The sequence below is a fragment of the Nerophis lumbriciformis genome, linkage group LG07 (genome assembly GCF_033978685.3).
Source record: "Nerophis lumbriciformis linkage group LG07, RoL_Nlum_v2.1, whole genome shotgun sequence".
Classification (NCBI taxonomy): domain Eukaryota; kingdom Metazoa; phylum Chordata; class Actinopteri; order Syngnathiformes; family Syngnathidae; genus Nerophis; species Nerophis lumbriciformis.
The window spans coordinates 32,594,001-32,611,687 of record NC_084554.2 but is presented as its reverse complement, the minus strand read 5'-3'; the positions used below and the strand labels follow the sequence as shown (position 1 = coordinate 32,611,687).

General features: G+C 40.1%; 1 protein-coding gene across 1 annotated transcript; it reads right to left on the bottom strand.

The window, feature by feature from the left end:
* Positions 1–4,023: 4,023 nt before the first annotated feature.
* bloc1s5 (biogenesis of lysosomal organelles complex-1, subunit 5, muted) lies at positions 4,024–11,072 on the bottom strand. The gene is made up of 5 exons (XM_061964748.2): positions 10,774–11,072; positions 10,526–10,608; positions 10,310–10,439; positions 9,051–9,109; positions 4,024–4,568 (listed from the first exon to the last, which is right to left on the bottom strand). Exons 1-5 carry the CDS (start codon positions 10,790–10,792, stop codon positions 4,392–4,394), a joined length of 468 nt encoding a protein of 155 aa, XP_061820732.1. The 5' UTR covers positions 10,793–11,072; the 3' UTR covers positions 4,024–4,391.
* Positions 11,073–17,687: the final 6,615 nt, after the last annotated feature.

Below are 17,687 nucleotides of genomic sequence, written 5' to 3'. Positions count from 1 at the left end.
AATTAGCCATATTAGTCTACTATCAAAATGACTATGTGTCGCAGGCTGACGCAAATCTTTGTTGACAGAAATGTAATATTCGTTGTACACATTTTTACAACATTGGAAAACATTAATACAATTTCTCAGAGGGTGAGATAACTCCTGGAAATGACTATTAGAATGGCCAAAGGTATAGACGTGTGTGTCCAAGTTAAAGGAAATGTCAGGCTGTCTTCTTCTAATGGACTTATTACAATCTTTGCAAGATGGGTAAAGTTTGCTGTGGTCTGGAACAACATGGCACACAAACAACTATCAGAAATGCAGCCAATATTACATACAGAGAATTTGTCATGAGACATGGAAAAATAAACTAAATACACAGAGGACATAAGTAAAGGAAATTAAATGAGCTCAGATACACCTACAAATGAGGCGTAATGATGCAATATGTACATACAGCTAGCCTAAATAACATGTTAGCATCGACTAGCCTGACCAAATATGCCCGATGAGCACTCCAACAAGTCAATAACATCAACAAAGCTCACCTTTGTGCATTCACCCACAGCATAAAATGTTTGGTGGACAAAATGAGACAAAGAAGGAGTGGCATAAAACACGTCTTTCTGTGGTAGCGTCGGAGAAAGTTATACATGTAAACAAACTGCTGAGACACAGGCCACACAACGGTAAATTCAAGAGCCGCTGAAATTAGTAGGACAAAACGGCGCTCGCCAAATACTCTCATCAGTGAAGCATAAACAGACATATTAAACAGTAGGCTTTCTAACAATTAGGAAGGTTTGTGTCATGTTGGTCCTCCTACAGAAACCATATTACAACAAAAAACTTTTTTCACCCCATTTCTTTTCCATTTCCATACATTTTTAAAAAAGCTCCATGGAGCCACCAGGGCGCCGCTAAAGAGCTGCAGGTTGCTGACCCCCGACCTATCCTATATTTACACTGACGTACGCATTGCCCTGATCACAACAACCCGTGCAGACATTCAGGTAACCATCCACGGTTTAGGTAAAGGAGCATGTGCGGGCAAAATAAATAGCATGAATAATTTGTGTCGTTGGCCCATTTATTGCATTTAATTTCTTGGCTTTATGTGCCACCCAGTGCTCATCTTCTTGGCTATACTGTCCGACAGGGCTGCTAAACTGCCCTCTGAGAAATATCAATTTCTTAATGAGTTTTACTGCCACTTGGAGATCCGTCTCCCATTTAGCAACCACAGGGGGGGAACATTCTCCAGAGCCAAAGAATTCATATCAGCACCTGCATTACCATCCACCCAGGAAGCATCCCTGCTACCCTGGAGTGTTGTTATGCTGGGCTTATTAACTTGGAAGCACGGTGCTTTTGTTCGCTGGCATTTTCATTCGGGACCCTCCGTAATTGAGTAACAGGGGCCCATCTTGCAGCACAATAGGGCAAAAAAACAGGCTGAGAATTCTCATAAGCTGCCAGGAAAGCTGGGGTGAATCAAATAGCTCACGTCCCATTCTTCCCGCACTCAACTTGTGTCCTGAAGACCTGCTTTTTCTCATATGTCCACCCCAGTGAAAAGTGATCACAGAGGCTGCAGAGAAAATGCAAAGTTTGGTTGAAACTTTAGCGCTCCTTGGGAATTTTTGTTTTTTTAAGGACGTTCCGATCTCACATTAGTTTGCTATAATTGAAGCTGTAAAGGAGGATACAGCACAACGGTGAAGTTGGTTGGTGGTAGTTCCCAAAGTGAATTAGAGTCACAAAAGAGTGAAAAGCGGGTACATTATGACGTCACAAACTGTTTTAAAAAGGCTTTGTATCAGGTATTTCAAAGTTGAATGGTTGCAGTGCCCTTATCTTCTGCGGCTCCAGACTGCTGCCCACTTTCCTTTATTTAGCATTTATGTTGGCACAGAGCACCGCAGCTCTATGGCGTTCGTGTCCCCGACGAACAGGAACTCCAACACACTGCTCACTTGTTAACAATGAGAGTGTTTTGACTGACGCCACCACCGTATTAGTATGCGAGCTGGAAACAGACACGTTAGGAGGTAGGTACAAGTAGATGTGTATAAAGATACACACATGTAGGTTGTTCGCTGTAGATGGGTCTGGAGGTATAGATTTACAGAATGTATAGGTATGTGGCAAGATGGTGTTACAGGGGCTTTTTGTGGCCCCATTTTGGTCTTTAATATCTTTTTTCCCGAAAGACCTTCATCCCACCCTAAACTTAACGTCTTTGCCCCACATACACACACACACTCAATATGTTCACATGCACTAAAAACTAATTGACTTAAGATGGTTGAAACTAGATTTTCATGTAAAAAACCTTTGTCATGTTTTTGCATGCAGCTTATATGTCTCCAGGATTTGTGACTTAATTATACAACCGATCATTACTCTGTAATAGTAGTGCATCTATTGGGGTGGGGTTAAGCCTCTCTCATGTCTTTCAAAACTAGTGACGCCTCCGTTTCAAATTTTAAATAAAAGTCCTTGAACGCACCACAATTATTTGGTATGAGATGCAAAAATAGTACTTTAACATAACTTTGTCTGATGTCGTCACAAAAATATATATTTTTTTTATCTTTCTCCTATTACCTCATCCTTGTTCCCAAATGTTGGTGCGAATGTGAGCTTTGATGACGTTATGCCGTCTGTGTTGAAAGGTGTTCAATGCTGGGTTTGTTGCGACCAGGAGGAATGAATCATTTTGTATTTTTGAAAGAGGGTGTAAGTAGCGTCCTAATTCCTAATTTGATTCAAACAATCCTTTTATTGAACATTGACATTATATTTTATAACTAAAGGATTAAAAAAGGAAAAAAATATATATCCAAAATTTGTATGCCATGATAATGTGGCCCCCCTTGATTGTGGCCTTAAACCACAGTGCTTATGGTAGTTAGGTACAATCACCCCTTGCCACATTCAATATAATCCGTATTTATGACCTATACTAAGCATTTTTAAGCATAAAATTGGCAACATTACCTAAAAACATCAATACTAAAGTAGTAGTCACTAGATGAGACCAAACCGATCAGAGAGTGCTGTTCAGGATCATGGCCACTCAGCACTACCATATTAGATTAAGAGTGTGAAGGTGACTATGTGGGTTTTATTTCATGTCAATAAGGCTCTCAATGTTAGACATTGTATTTGGGGGACGTAAACAGTTTTTTATGCACAAGCTTCGACAATATTCAATTAATGAATAATTCCTACCAGTCAGGTCCAGAACCAATTAACGGCAATAAAGGAAGGATTACTGTGTAAGTTAGCTGGTTTGATATGTAAAGACTAAAGGCCCGTGGTATATAAATAAGTAGGTATAGAAAGGTGGTCTTAATGTGCCAGCATCCAGCTCAAGTCCAAATTCATTAGAAAAGCGAGTGGTGAACATTGTCACGTCAGTCCTGAGAAGAAACCTCGCCCTCGTCTTTCTCCACTTGTGGATGTGACCTTTCACAGGCTCTGTTTTTCTTGCTTTCCAGTCAAACCAAAAAATAAACAAGGGCAGATGAAAAAGGTGCCTAGCTGGCAGAGGGCAGCCATGTTTCCGTCTTGTCACTGCTTATTAGGCGATGATGAGCTGTCTCCACCTTGGACAGCTGCACCGCGTCACCGCCACACATACACCTCAGTGAAGTGCGCACAGAGCAAATTAGGGTTGGCCCTTTTCCTGCGAACATCTGCTGGCGTGGCCGTGCCCTCTCTGATCTCCTGACACCGTGACTACCACCTTCTGTCATCCCGGACTCTTTGACACAACACACACGCACATATATATATATGCAAAGGAAAGGAAGCGTGACCTTGCATGAGAGCTTAAGGAGCCATGAGCCAAGTTGGGGGGTGGGGGAAAGCTTGCACCTGAGCAGCTTTATTCTAATTTCTTTGATGGAGGCCTGCTGCAGACCAAACACTTTCAGTGCAAAATATGGAAACTTCTAGAAGTACAAAACCCTTCATGTGTCTGTTACATATACGTGTGCAGAAGATTACCACAACATATCCAACCACACATCTGGATAGTCTCATTTAATCTATTACCCTGTAAAGGACAAACACATTAACAGTGTACTTGCACCACCTAGTGGCGAGGTTGGTGACTTACAGTTTCATCAACTTAAATGTCATCTTACGCTAGAAAACTTAAATATAATTCTATAATAAAAAATATACTGCAATCCTTTGGATGAAGCATGCCAAAAAATGTTGTCAAAGTGATTCCCCCCAGATTTAAAAAACGTTTTAACCCGCCATTTTAATTGAAATTAAATATAATTACATGATAGCAATTTAAAAAAAAAAATGGACAACTTTAAAAAGATCTTTTTTTTTCTGATAATGCTGAACTGACAATTAAGGTTTGTGTGGATCACTTTGCATCGCTAAACATCTAATAATAACTTATCCAGATCCTTCTTTTTCTCACTGTAATGAGTGCTGAGTTGTCCCACAGCCTTGGCATGTTCTTCTTCCACTTCTTCCTTTAGCCTCTGCTGCTCTTTCAGGAAGTCTGCCCACTCTTCTTTCATACGCTCCATGTTTTCCTGCAGTTGGACACTCTGAAAGGACAGGTGAAAATAAATATTGAAAACAAAATTATTTTTATATTTTTATTTCTATACATCGTATATTCGTTATACAGTAGAGTGAGCAGAGTTGCGGCAGCTTTTGGTCCCCCAAACATAAACGGCCAAAAATATTTTGGGCGGGGTCGAGTCAAACACTTGCACCATGCAGGAAAAGGACAGCCTAAACTGGCCACAAGCTCACTGATCGTGCAAAACTTTGTTAAAAAAGAGATTATTAATCTCAATTGGACTTTCCTGGGTAAAGATTTAAAAAAAAGATTGGCTCTGTGGTGCTGCTCTTATTTGCTGTGAAACCGCAATAAGGGACAACACGGCGTGACTCCACCGATCAGCGATCAAATGCGCCGACGGATGAAGACCTGTCCTTCAAAGCAAGTAAAATCAGAACAAGAGAAACCTTGGACTTCATTTGAAGGTATTACTATGTTGTTGACATAAAACATTGTGGTATGAACACCGCTAAGATAATGACAACAGAAATTACACATCCTGTTTGGTAGTCATTGGTGGTGCACTAGCTTACATTTTTGGAGGGGTTTTGAATCTCACACAGGACATACAGGGCAAACAAACTAAATCATTATGCAATCTCAAAAACAATTTTTTACTATGTTGATTTTGAACATAAAATAAATTACTGAACAATTGTTACCCACCTATTCAAATTACTCTAAAGTATATATGCATCTAATCCCTTCAAGCCACAGCCCCTGTACTCAAGCTAGTTGTCCCCATCCCACATCTGAAATAACAAAATTTCATCCCTGGGTAAACTGGAGCCTATCCCAAATGACTCTGGCAAAAGGTGGGGTACACTCTGGTCTGGTTGCCAAGGAACATGTAGACAACCATTGACATTGACAATAACGAACAATATACATTTGACTATTAACCTAACACGTTTTTGGGGATGTGCCCAGAGAAAACCCACGCGCGCACGAGAACATGCACACTCCACACAGAGTGACAGGAACACTAGTCTGTTTGGTTTAAAAACGAAAAAAGAAAATATATTTGAGACCCAGTCCAAACATTTTAATACAATTGGAAGACATTTAACAATATGGCTCTATCAACATGTGCAAAATAATAAAAGTCAGTACACACGGGTAATTAGTACATACAATTACATTTATATATTCTGCTGCTTGCACTGTTTATTCTAAACTCACACTATTTACAGTCACACTTAGATCTGATACCCATTGGCCACGTTTGTACATTTGTATATTTAGAGATTAGGTCTCATTTAATTACTTTTTTTTTTTTCATTCACCTTATTCCATTTTATTTTTCTGCCTTAATTGGGTCATTTTGCTTGGATTGTCAAAAAATGCAAATGGTACAACACAGCAACATAAAGCCACAACACAACTTATTACGGCTACAGCACAATTGTAAAAGCCACAACAACGTTAAGATACAACAAAAGTGACAGACCTAGTTTTGCCAAAGTACTAAATGGCTAAGGCGGAAAGTTTAAATCCACAAAGTTGGAAAAGTGAAAGTAAGTTATTGTGATCATTGTAATTTCTGACTGACATGAAGCATGAATAATGTACTTTTTTAAGTATTTGTGAAGTTATTTTTCTCCACCTCAGCCACTTGGCCAGCGGATGGGCTTTTTATCCATGACTTTCAAGGCCTGGCTCTGCAGAGAAGTCATGGGTCTGATTGTAGAGGGCGATGCCTGAGCCCAAGTTGAAACACAATAGGACAGATGTGAAAGTTGGTTACTTTTTGCCAGTTTTGACAGTATGTGCTTTTCAAATTTAAAGTTGTGGGTTTAGCTCCAAAGATTTAAATTCAGTAACCTCCCGTATTTCACAACTTTGCGAAGAGATTTTAAATGCCGCTGTTTTCGAACTAGAAATGCATACCGTTGTTTGCAAATCAAGTAAGAGGACTGTTTTGCAGCCATTGGTTAACATCCTGTTCCGTTGTGGCTTAAAGTTTTGTTAAATCAGAGCCTTATGGTTCTGTTTTAAAAACTATTTCATCTAATTACATTTTATATATTCAACTTAAAACTAATGCGTACGCTTAAAATAAATATGATTAATACAACCAATTCAAATAAGGCTATACAAGTTGGGCTGCACGATTGAGAAATAAACCTGACTGCGAGATTTCTCTCTAAAATTGCGATACGATTTGCCATTTGAAAAATATATTTTAATCATTAAATTGCATAAAACTGCAAAAATAAGTGGAGGAAGACATGCTACTTTTAGACTGTCAATCAACATATTCTGGTCTCAAGGTGCCACACATTAGATAATATAATAATAGTAATACAAATAATAATAGATAAGACAATATGCATTGATTAAAAACATATTTAGCTGCTTCAGACAGACTCAGAGCTTTTGTCTACAACTAATTACAACTCCAATCTCATCCGCCTCAATAAAAACAATCCTAAATATTTATTCAGTACAGTAGAATGCTAACCCAACAAGGGACTCCTCCCAGTAGCTCCACCCATTTGGCTGATGATTTTATGAATTTCTTTAATAAGAAAATTGAAGTCATTAGAAAGGAGATTAAAGACAAGGCGTCCCAGCTACAACTGGTTTCTATTAACACAGATATGAATTTAAGTACGACGGATATTGCCCTCCAAAATAATCGCTCTCTTTTTGATGAATTAACAGAGGAACTCCTGCAACATGTAAATGGTACAAAACAAACATGTTTACTCCTGGGAAACTTATCAAGGAGCTGTTTGTAATATTAGGACCATCAGTGCTAAATATTATTAACTTATCACTTTCCTTTGGCACTGTTCCCCCAGCATTTGAAAAAGCGGTTATTCATCCTCTGCTCAAAAGACCTAACCTCGATCCTGACCTCATGTTAAACCTCCCTTTATTTCGAAAATCCTCAACAAAAATTGTTGCACAGCAGCTAAATGAACACCTAGCATCTAACAATCTCTGAATCCTTTCAGTCCGTTTTCAGGACAAATCACTCTACGGAGACAGCCCTCGCAAAAATGACTAATGATCTATTGCCAACTATGGATGCTGATGCGTCATCCATGTTGCTGCTACTTGATCTTAGCGCTGCTTTCGATAGGGTCGACCATAACATTTTATTAGAACATATCAAAACTCGTACTTGTATGTCAGACTTAGCCTTTTCTTGCGGTCCCCCTCCAAGGTTTATCACTACACCCATTGGTTTGAGTTTTTTCTTGCACTGATGTGGGATCTTGTGCAGCCCTTTGAGACACTTGTGATTAAGGGTTATATAAATAATCTTTGATTGACATTATGCTCTTAAACCGAATAACCAATAAAAACTACACAGTGATTATAATGTAATCATAATATGAAATAATGCAAGTAACCATTTAAAAGGATATACTAGTTCTCATTACTTTAAAATTGTTTACATTATACTGTAATTGGAAGTTACATAACTGTTGTCATAAATAAAAAATAAAATTGGACTCATTTCTGTATCAAAAATTTCACTTAAATATTGAACATCTTAAAAGGGGAATGCACTTTTTGGGGAATTTTGCCTATCGTTCACAATCATTATGAAAGACAACACGGATGTATTTTTTTAATGCATTCTAATTCATATGAAGGTCCGCTTGCAATGGAGCCAATGGGAGGCCCTCTATTCCCCCCATAAGACCCAATAAATATGGTATTTAGAACGCACAAAACAATTAAAACATTTGTGTTCTTGTCTTAAGGATTGTGAATGATAGGCAAAAAAGAAAGAAAAAAAGTGCAGTTCCCTTTTAAAGTGCATTTTTTCTCAGTTGGAAAAACGAGGTCTGATGTCTTTTTGTTTATTGCCATCACATGATCAAGGCATTCTTGCTCGCTGAGAGCGATGCACAGAGTGAGACGTCGTTCTCCCTGTTTGAAGCGAGAGATGAACAAAAGCGAGGCTCGACAATTTTGATTGGCATATATCCATCCATCCATTTTCTACCGCTTGTCCCTTTCGAGGTCACGGGGGGTGCTGGAGCCTATCTCAGCTGCATTCGGGCGGAAGGCGGGGTACACCCTGGACAAGTCGCCACCTCATCGCAGGGCCAACACAGATAGACAGACAACATTCATACTCACTCACATTCATACACTAGGGCCAATTTAGTGTTGTGCATGTCTTTGGAGGTGGGGGGAAGCCGGAGTACCCGGAGTGAACCCACGCAGTCACAGGGAGAACATGCAAACTCCACACAGAAAGACCCCGAGCCCGGGGATCGAACCCAGGACTTTCGTATTGTGCCACCACTAACCGCTGTGTCACCGTGCTGCCCATTTCACTCAAATACCGGTGACGGTAGAGAACCCCCCCCCCCCCAAAGAAAAAAACAAACAAAAACAAAAAAACCCCGGCCTCTTGCTAGTTATTTATCGAACTAATTAAAACCTTGATGTAGAGCAATATGCAGCTCATTATGCAAAACTTTGTTTATTTTACCTGCTCTGCTTTTAGCTCCCTCTGCTGGATTCTTTCTGCCATGTGATTAGCAGCCTCCACTGTAAAACAGAAACAACCTCAACTGTAATCAGATTTATTGTCACACATCTCATTTAATCAGGGCAAAGCCGTAATTATTTACTATATTGTGTGAAGTGAAGTGAATTATATTTATATAGCGCTTTTCTCTAGTGACTCAAAGCGCTTTACATTGTGAAACCCAATATCTAAGTTACATTTTTAAACCAGTTTGGGTGGCACTGGGAGCAGGTGGGTACAGTGTCTTGCCCAAGGACACAATGGCAGTGACGAGGTTGGCAGAAGCGGGGATATGATATTGTCAACTTTTTTCTTTTGGGGGGGGATTTTCAAAACCTTCATTTATAATATTCAACATTTACATACAATCAAATAAATAATAATAATCAAAACAAGTACAGAAACAGTACAAAACAGCACCAGGGGGTTGTAAACTCAATAAAGCAACTAAAGAAGAATTCAAAATATTAATGTAGCAATGTGTAAAGCCATAGGTTCACACAAGTTCCGTAAATAATCCAAATTTGGAGCACGGCATCATAGTTTTCATAGCTTTTTGGTTGTTAGAGGTAGAAAGCGTTTAAGTAAATTTCTAATTATTTTTTAGAAGGCACAAAAAAATAGGTCGGTTATTGAGAAACTTACATTTATAAATACTTAGCCAATATTATAATGAGGTTGCAAAGGTAACATTTATTTTCAAATTTTATCTCATACTGTGTAAATCCAAATAGCACATCTTTCAAACAAAGCACAAATTTGACATGAATATTGTCCTGGATGAAACAACAGATGCCCTGCCCTAGTTTTTGAGTGCTTTCACAAGTCCAAAACAGGTGGGAAACAGTCTCTGGATGCATGTTACATAAGGTGCATGTAAGATCAATGTCCTTCTTGTATCTAACCATCACAGTCTTTACAGGGTAATAACGATGAATGATTTTGAAAGAAATCTCTTTGACTTTGTTTGTAAGTAAATACCTGTTAGGAAGAGACCATGTTTTGACCCAGCAGATGTAATTCACAACATTATTCCAGAGCGCAATTACATAGGAGACAGACACACAATCATTTTGGAATAAGCAGCGGATTTTATGATGTTATTTTTCTGATTAAAACAAAGTTTCCCTACAGGAGTGTCAAGTGGATCATTCACAATTTTTACAGCAGAAAGAGGAAATGAGTACAACATATATTGTCAACTTCTACATCATACTTACATCGACCAATGACGTCAGACAGCTGCTGCTTCATGCCTTCCAAATCTTCAGGAAGCATTTGCTCGTTTGTTTCGTGCACCATTTTGTGGAGGTTATCCAGCAGTCTAGTCTCCCTGTGTCCTCTTTTCTCCTGGTCCAACAGCAGAGGAAATGTTAGTGTGCAGTTCTGGGTTTTTAAAAAGGCAAATTTGCTACGTTTTATATTCTGTAGTGCACCTCAAACTCTTTGACAAAATAGCGGATCTCTGCATTGACAATGGGTCTGTGGTCAAACAGTCGGGACTGGATATCACCGACGTCTGCAGGAGCAACAAACACAAACAATTAAATGCTCGCTGTATTGTTCCGCCATGTTTGTTTTGATTTAACGTCATTGTGGTGTAGTCGTTACTATATGGCTAACGCCTACTATATTTTAAACATATTTCTCTATCTAAGCACTTATGAAAGTCAAGTCAACTTACCTTTAATGATCCTGTCCATGTTTACAAACTATAAACACGACATTCATTGGTAAAATAGCATTTTTGAATAGCTAGCTGCTAACCGGAAGCTAATTGCTAAAAGAGCAATAATATTATCCTCCGAACTCTAAGCAAACTAGAGGAGCACAAACATAACCTGTGCGTTGTAAAGTATAAGTACATAGAACTGTAACGTATTTATGTTATTTATATATATATCGAAAAGGTGGCCAGTTAACGTATTGTAATCATGTGAATAGAAGGCAGCTGACAGCAATCATAACAAACATTTACTACTACTTCCGGTTACAAGCGACTGGGTTAAACCAAGTCGGTAAAAAAGTAGGGGCGTACCATTGTGTTGGACGCCATTATTTATTGATTTGCCGCTTTTTGAGTAAATTTCGTGTAATATTCTTCAGATGAATAGTTACAGACAATACTTACTTGAAAATAATGTGTTGATTTGTAAATAGGTAGAAAATGAATGCTAGGAGTGTAGCGGTCCAGCAGATGTCAGTCTTGCTCTGTGGAGATTCTTTAGTAATTAGTTGACAATAAAACTCCCTTTTCCTTTTAAGACATACATTTGTATCAAATTCTAATATGCTTTCACCGAAATGGACTGAACATACACTATATTGCCAAAAGTATTTGGCCACCTGCCTTGACTCACATAGGAACTTGAAGTGGCATCCCATTCCTAACCCATAGGGTTCAATATGATGTCGGTCCACCCTTTTCAACTCTTCTGGAAAGGCTGTCCACAAGGTTGCTGAGTGTGTTTATTGGAATTTTCGACCTGGTGAGGTCACACACTGATGTTGGTTGAGAAAGCCTGGCTCTCAGTCTCCGTTCTAATTAATCCCAGAGGTGTTCTATCGGAATCAGGTCAGGACTCTGTGCAAGCCAGTCAAGTTCATCCACACCAGACTCTGTCACATGTCTTTATGGACCTTGCTTTGTGCTCTGGTGCACAGTCATGTTGGAAGAGGAAGGGGCCCACTCCAAACTGTTCCTACAAGGTTGGGAGCATGGAATTGTCCAAAATGTTTTGGTATCCTGGAGCATTCAAAGTTCCTTTGACTGGAACTAAGGGGCCAAGCCCAACTCCTGAAAAACAACCCCACACCATAATTCCTCCTCCACCAAATTTCACACTCGGCACAATGCAGTCCGAAATGTAGCATTCTCCTGGCAACCTCCAAACCCAGACTCATCCATCAGATTGCCAGATGGAAAAGTGTGATTCATCACTTCAGAGAAGGCGTCTCCACTGCTCTAGAGTCCAGTGGCGACTTGCTTTACACCACTGCATCCGACGCTTTGCATTGGACTGGGTGATGCATGTCTTAGATACAGCTGCTCGGCCATGGAAACCCATTCCATGAAGCTCTCTGCGTACTGTACTTGGGCTAATTGGAAGGTCACCCGAAGTTTGGAGCTCTGTAGCAACTGACTGTGCAGAAAGACTTTGCACTATGCGCTTCAGCATTCGCTGACCCCTCTATGTCAGTTTACGTGGCCTACCACTTCGTGGCTGAGTTGCTGTTGTTCCCAAACGCTTCCATTTTCTTATAATAAAGCCGACAGTTGACTTTGGAATATTTAGGAGCGAAGAAATTTCACGACTGGATTTGTTGCACAGGTGGCATCCTATGACAGTTCCACGCTGGAAATCACTGAGCTCCAGAGAGTGGCCCATTCTTTCACAAATGTTTGTAGACACAGTCTCCATGCCCAAGTGCTTGATTTTATACACCTGTGGCCGGGCCAAGTGATTCGGACACCTGATTCTGATCATTTGGATGGGTGGCCAAATACTTTTGGCAATATAGTGTATATGAGGACAACGTCACATATGCTCAGTCCAGTTCTGTGAAAGTATATCAAATGTATATTGATCCAATTGCAGTTGATTGCTTACAATTCTGCAATTGTCATCCAACAGTTGTATGATCGTTCCGACATCAAGCTGGCCTTAAGTTTCCCCAATGTTATTACACTACAAAAGAAACATGCCAAAAATGCAAAATGATGCGCATAAATGCATGAATAAACACGTATAAATGTAAGTGGCTACAAGAGGCAATGTTTGGGCCAAATAGTTTATACCTTGCAAAGCCCAAATATTCATTAGGACTGTCACACTCAGTTAGGAAGACATCATTATGTGCCCTAGTGTCCACATTGTTTACTTAAACAGTTATTACATGCACCATTAGTTTTGATTTGGGCCTATTAAAGAGATTACATGATTGATCATAGCCAGGGGATCAGGACAAACTGGTGTTGTTTGTGTGTGTGTGTTTTTGTGTGTGTGTGTGTCTGTGAAGAAGTCAAACGATAAATAGACAATGTCAGCACCAGCGACCAGCAACTCTTAGTGACACCAGCGTGCATCTTGTTGTTTTGTTTATTCATAACTCTGGAGGGGGTAATTAAAAAACATTACATTGAAGATAGGGATGGTTGAATGCGGTATTCATTTCCGAACATTCATTTGAGAAGACATGCAAAATGTCTACTGTGACTTCATTAAGGTGTTTTACAGTTATTTGCAATTTCAACATTCGTACATTTAAAAGTGGAAGTAAAAAAAATCATATGAAATGCTGCAATGCACAAAACAATTTAAAACAGTTGAAAATTGTTGCTAGTCTGGCTATCATTGACGTAATATGGAAATATCTGTCCTTGTGCATCATTATTTGCAGCAAACTACATTCTGTGCATCATTATTTGCAGCAAACTACATTCTGTAAAAAGGAGCATGAAAGCAGATCACATGTGTGTGTCTGTGTGTGTGTGTGTGTGTGTGTGTTTTATTTGACACCCCAGCACAAATCTACTCAGGGATATTCTCCAAAAAATGTCAAAAATGCTCAAATCCTGCTACATTACAGTATTTGTTTTAAACGTTACATTAAATATTTGTTTACAATCATGAACCAACATGCATCTAATTTCTTTTAAATTATTAACCTTAATAAAACCTACTTTTTTATTTGGTGCACTACTCAACATAATCATCTTTTAAAGACAGCAATTTCAATACGGTGATCAACAATGTAAAGTTGTACAATAATAAAAGTATAAATAAATATTAGAAAAACATGTAAGTCCATTTAAACTAATATAATATGCGTATCGTAGAAATGTTCTATGTCAGTTTACGACATAGAAACTGTCGTAAACTGTAAATTTTACAATAATAAAAGTATAAATAAATATTAGAAAAACATGTAAGTCCATTTAAACTAATATAATATGCGTTTAAATGGACTTACATGTTTTTCTAATATTTATTTATACTTTTATTATTGTATAACTTTACTTTGTTGATCATGTTGAAATATGCGTATCATAGAAATTTTCTATGATATGCATATTATATTAGTTTAAATGGACTTACATGTTTTTCTAATATTTATTTATACTTTTATTATTGTAGAACTTTACTTTGTTGATCACCGTATTGAAATTGCTGGGTTTTTTTTAATTCATAATATTGGTGAATATTTTTTCTAATAGAAAAAATATTCACCAATATTATGAATTAAAAAATATTAAATCAAGGGTCGCACACTAAAAAAATGAAAGAATGAACTTTGATACGTTTTATACATTAAAGATGCAAAAAAATTTAGAAGAACAACAATATTATTTTGGCATTTGTGTAACTTATTGGTAACAACGCAAATACTGTAGTTAGTGTAATCCATCCATTTTCTACCGCTTATTCCCTTCGGGGTCGCGGGGGGCGCTGGAGCCGATCTCAGCTACAATCGGGCGGAAGGCGGTGTACACCCCGGACAAGTCGCCACCTCATCGCAGTATGTATATATATATATATATATATATATATATATATATATATATATATATATAGTGTAACATATTTGGAAGGGTTCTAATCTTTTTATGACTGTTAAGCAGAGGTAACACAGACATCAGTGTGGATCTACATTAGCTTTTTTTTTTAACTCACTTACATAGTGTACATAACATGCAAGCAAATGCACCAGAACATCAATTCCAATCCTTCAACAATCCATTCATATACTTCACACAAAGGCAGCACGGTGGTACAAGGGTTAGTGCGTGTGCCTCACAATACGAAGGTCCTGGGTTCGATCCACGGGCTTGGGGTCTTTCTGTGTGGAGTGTGCATGTTCTCCCCCTGACTGCGTGGGTTCCCTCCGGGTACTCCGGCTTCCTCCCACCTCCAAAGACATGCACCACTAAATTGGCCTTAGTGTGTGGATGTGAGTGTGAATGTTGTCTATCTGTGTGGCGACTTGTCCAGGGTGTACCCCGCCTTCCGCTCGAGTGCAGCTGGGATAGGCTCCAGCACCCCCCGTGACCCAGAGAGGGACAAGCGGTATAAAATGGACGGATGGATATTTCACATAGTTTCTTATTTGCGCACTATTGACTACCTATGCACCGAAAATTCGTCTGTCGAAAAAAAGACTTTGCTCACCGAAACCGGATGTTGTGATGACGTATCCACTTCCGCTGGCAGGCCTCGTCTTTCCCCGTGCACAAGAGTGACGTAGCTCGCCCAAAGCTGAGGAAAAAGTCACATTGGGATTTGAAGCACTCTGGAGCGATTAGACTGGCAAAAGAGAATCAGATTTGATGTGAAGTGTAAACGGGGCCACAATGTTACTTAATAATGCCACTTAAGATACTAAGAAATGCAGTTTATTTGTCATACTGTAGGTGATTATTATTAGCTTTGGGGAGCGACTCCACACTGTGTATGGAGACATATAATTAGCTGCTTGTCAGTCAGACAGGATCAGCGTTTGTGATCAGCATTAAAAGGCATTAATGGCCGAGATAACATATTTTTCAAAGAAAATTTTAGTTCAGGCCTCAATCTTTAAAAAAAGCGCTATATAAATCTAATCCATTATTATTATTATTATTATTATTAATATGATCAAATTCATAATTTTTTTGGCCCATGTTTGCTCACTAGCCCTGCGATGAGGTGGCGACGTATTCAGGGTGTACCCCGCCTTCTGCCCGAATGCAGCTGAGATAGGCTCCAGCACCCCCCGCGACCCCAAAAGGGACAAGCGGTAGAAAATGGATGGATGGATGTTTGCTCACTCAGCCAAAGGTAATTTGTAACAAGAAAATGCACCTGCTAATTGAATAATATATAGCAGGGGTCCCCAAACTTTTTGACTCGGGGGCCGCATTGGGTGAAAACAATTTGGCCCCCCAAAAAACGATATATATATATATATATATACACACAAAGTTAAAGTTAAAGTACCAATGACTGTCACACACACACTAGGTGTGGCAAAATTATTCTCTGCATTTGACCCATCACCCTTGATCACCCCCTGGGAGGTGAGGGGAGCAGTGAGCAGCAACGGTGGCCACGCCCGGGAATCATTTTTGGTGATTTAACCCCCAATTCCAACCCTTGATGATGAGTGCCAAGCAGGGAGGTAACATGTGTATTCCTCGCGCACTAATTGACTGAAAGAGCGTGCACTTGCCGACACTACGTTATAAATGGGAAAATGCATTTTGAGACAACATGATCTGCCTGAGCGGCTAGGAGACACCGAGAGTAACACGCGGTTGAAAATGGATTAGAAAGGACAGATTAAAAAAAATAATGATTAAAAAAAAATAATAAATTGGGACTTTTTCGGATTTTGGATGCTGTATCCGCCCACGGGCCGTAGTTTGGGGACTCCTGCTATATAGCAAAAGGTTCTGTATAATAGATTAGACTGGTGCATATGTATTGCGGGTCTACATCAGCAGCAGCATGTGTGTGTGTGTCTGTGTGTGTTTGTGTATGTATGAGAGTCTACTGTATATGCCCACTGGCTTTATCTTGACCACACACACACACACACACACACACACACACACACACACACACACACACACACACACACACACACACACACACTGCAGACATTGCCCAGTGGGTACAATTATTTTGCATTGTCTTGGTGTGTGTTTGTCCAAAGGTTCATGCAAGGGGTCTGAGGGCGTTCGGTGTTCACAGCCCACAGATGAACAGGTGAAGGTGGGGGTTGTCTCGGCTACTCACTTGGGTGGCGGACCTGCCGTCCATCCCCGCCCACTCAGCCTCTCTCCGTCCTTGGACAGCCAGCAGATCGTCCATCCTGACACACGCTGCTTTCTTGTCCCTGGTCCTGCCGGAGGGGGACTACGTCATGAGGTTGCAAGGTGGGGGCAGAGAGTGCAAAGTAAAGCGAGTGCAGCAGTGAGGCCAAACATACTCCAGGCCGCGGTACTTTTGCGTCGCGTGACTTCCTCCGCGCTTCCGCCGCTCTGTCCCAAAGGCATGATGGGAAGTCACGGCGGCTCGGGGAACATATGCACTCGTCACTCTGCGCTTTTCAGGGAACATTTTTATCTCTTTTGCCGCAAAAACGGAATGAAACTTTGTCAAAGGGACTGGAGATCGGCACTAGGGGGGAGAACTCGAGTGTGTCGGCGCCCATCAGCGTCAGTCGCCATTTCGGGGGCTCGTCCGGGACATTTACTAGAAGCGGGATGTCATTTTTCCCCCCATGGGGGGCCGTCCCCCTGTCTGTCCCATCATGACGAGGGACGGCCTCTTGCTCCCAAGGACCGAGGGGCAACAGGCTGGAGGACGGCTCCAGACCTGTTGAGGCCGAGTGTGTGGGTTTGCAACTCCGGCAAGCTTCTTTTTTTTTTTGGGTGGGGGGTGAAATTGGACAGAGCAAAGAAGGCAAGAAGCAGGAATAATAATGATGAAGAAAAAAAAAGACGGTGTGTGCCCTGAGGTCACGTGGAACACACACACACACACACACACACACACACACACACACACACACACACACACACACACACACACACACACACACACACACACACAC

Bases quoted from the DNA above. Each gene is read 5' to 3' on its own strand.
- bloc1s5 (XM_061964748.2), bottom strand. The intron at 10,440-10,525 runs GTGCACTACAGA...CTGTTGGACCAG, and splicing joins ATTTTGTCAAAGAGTTTGAG to GAGAAAAGAGGACACAGGGA. The intron at 9,110-10,309 runs GTAAGTATGATG...TCTGTTTTACAG, and splicing joins GTCTGACGTCATTGGTCGAT to TGGAGGCTGCTAATCACATG.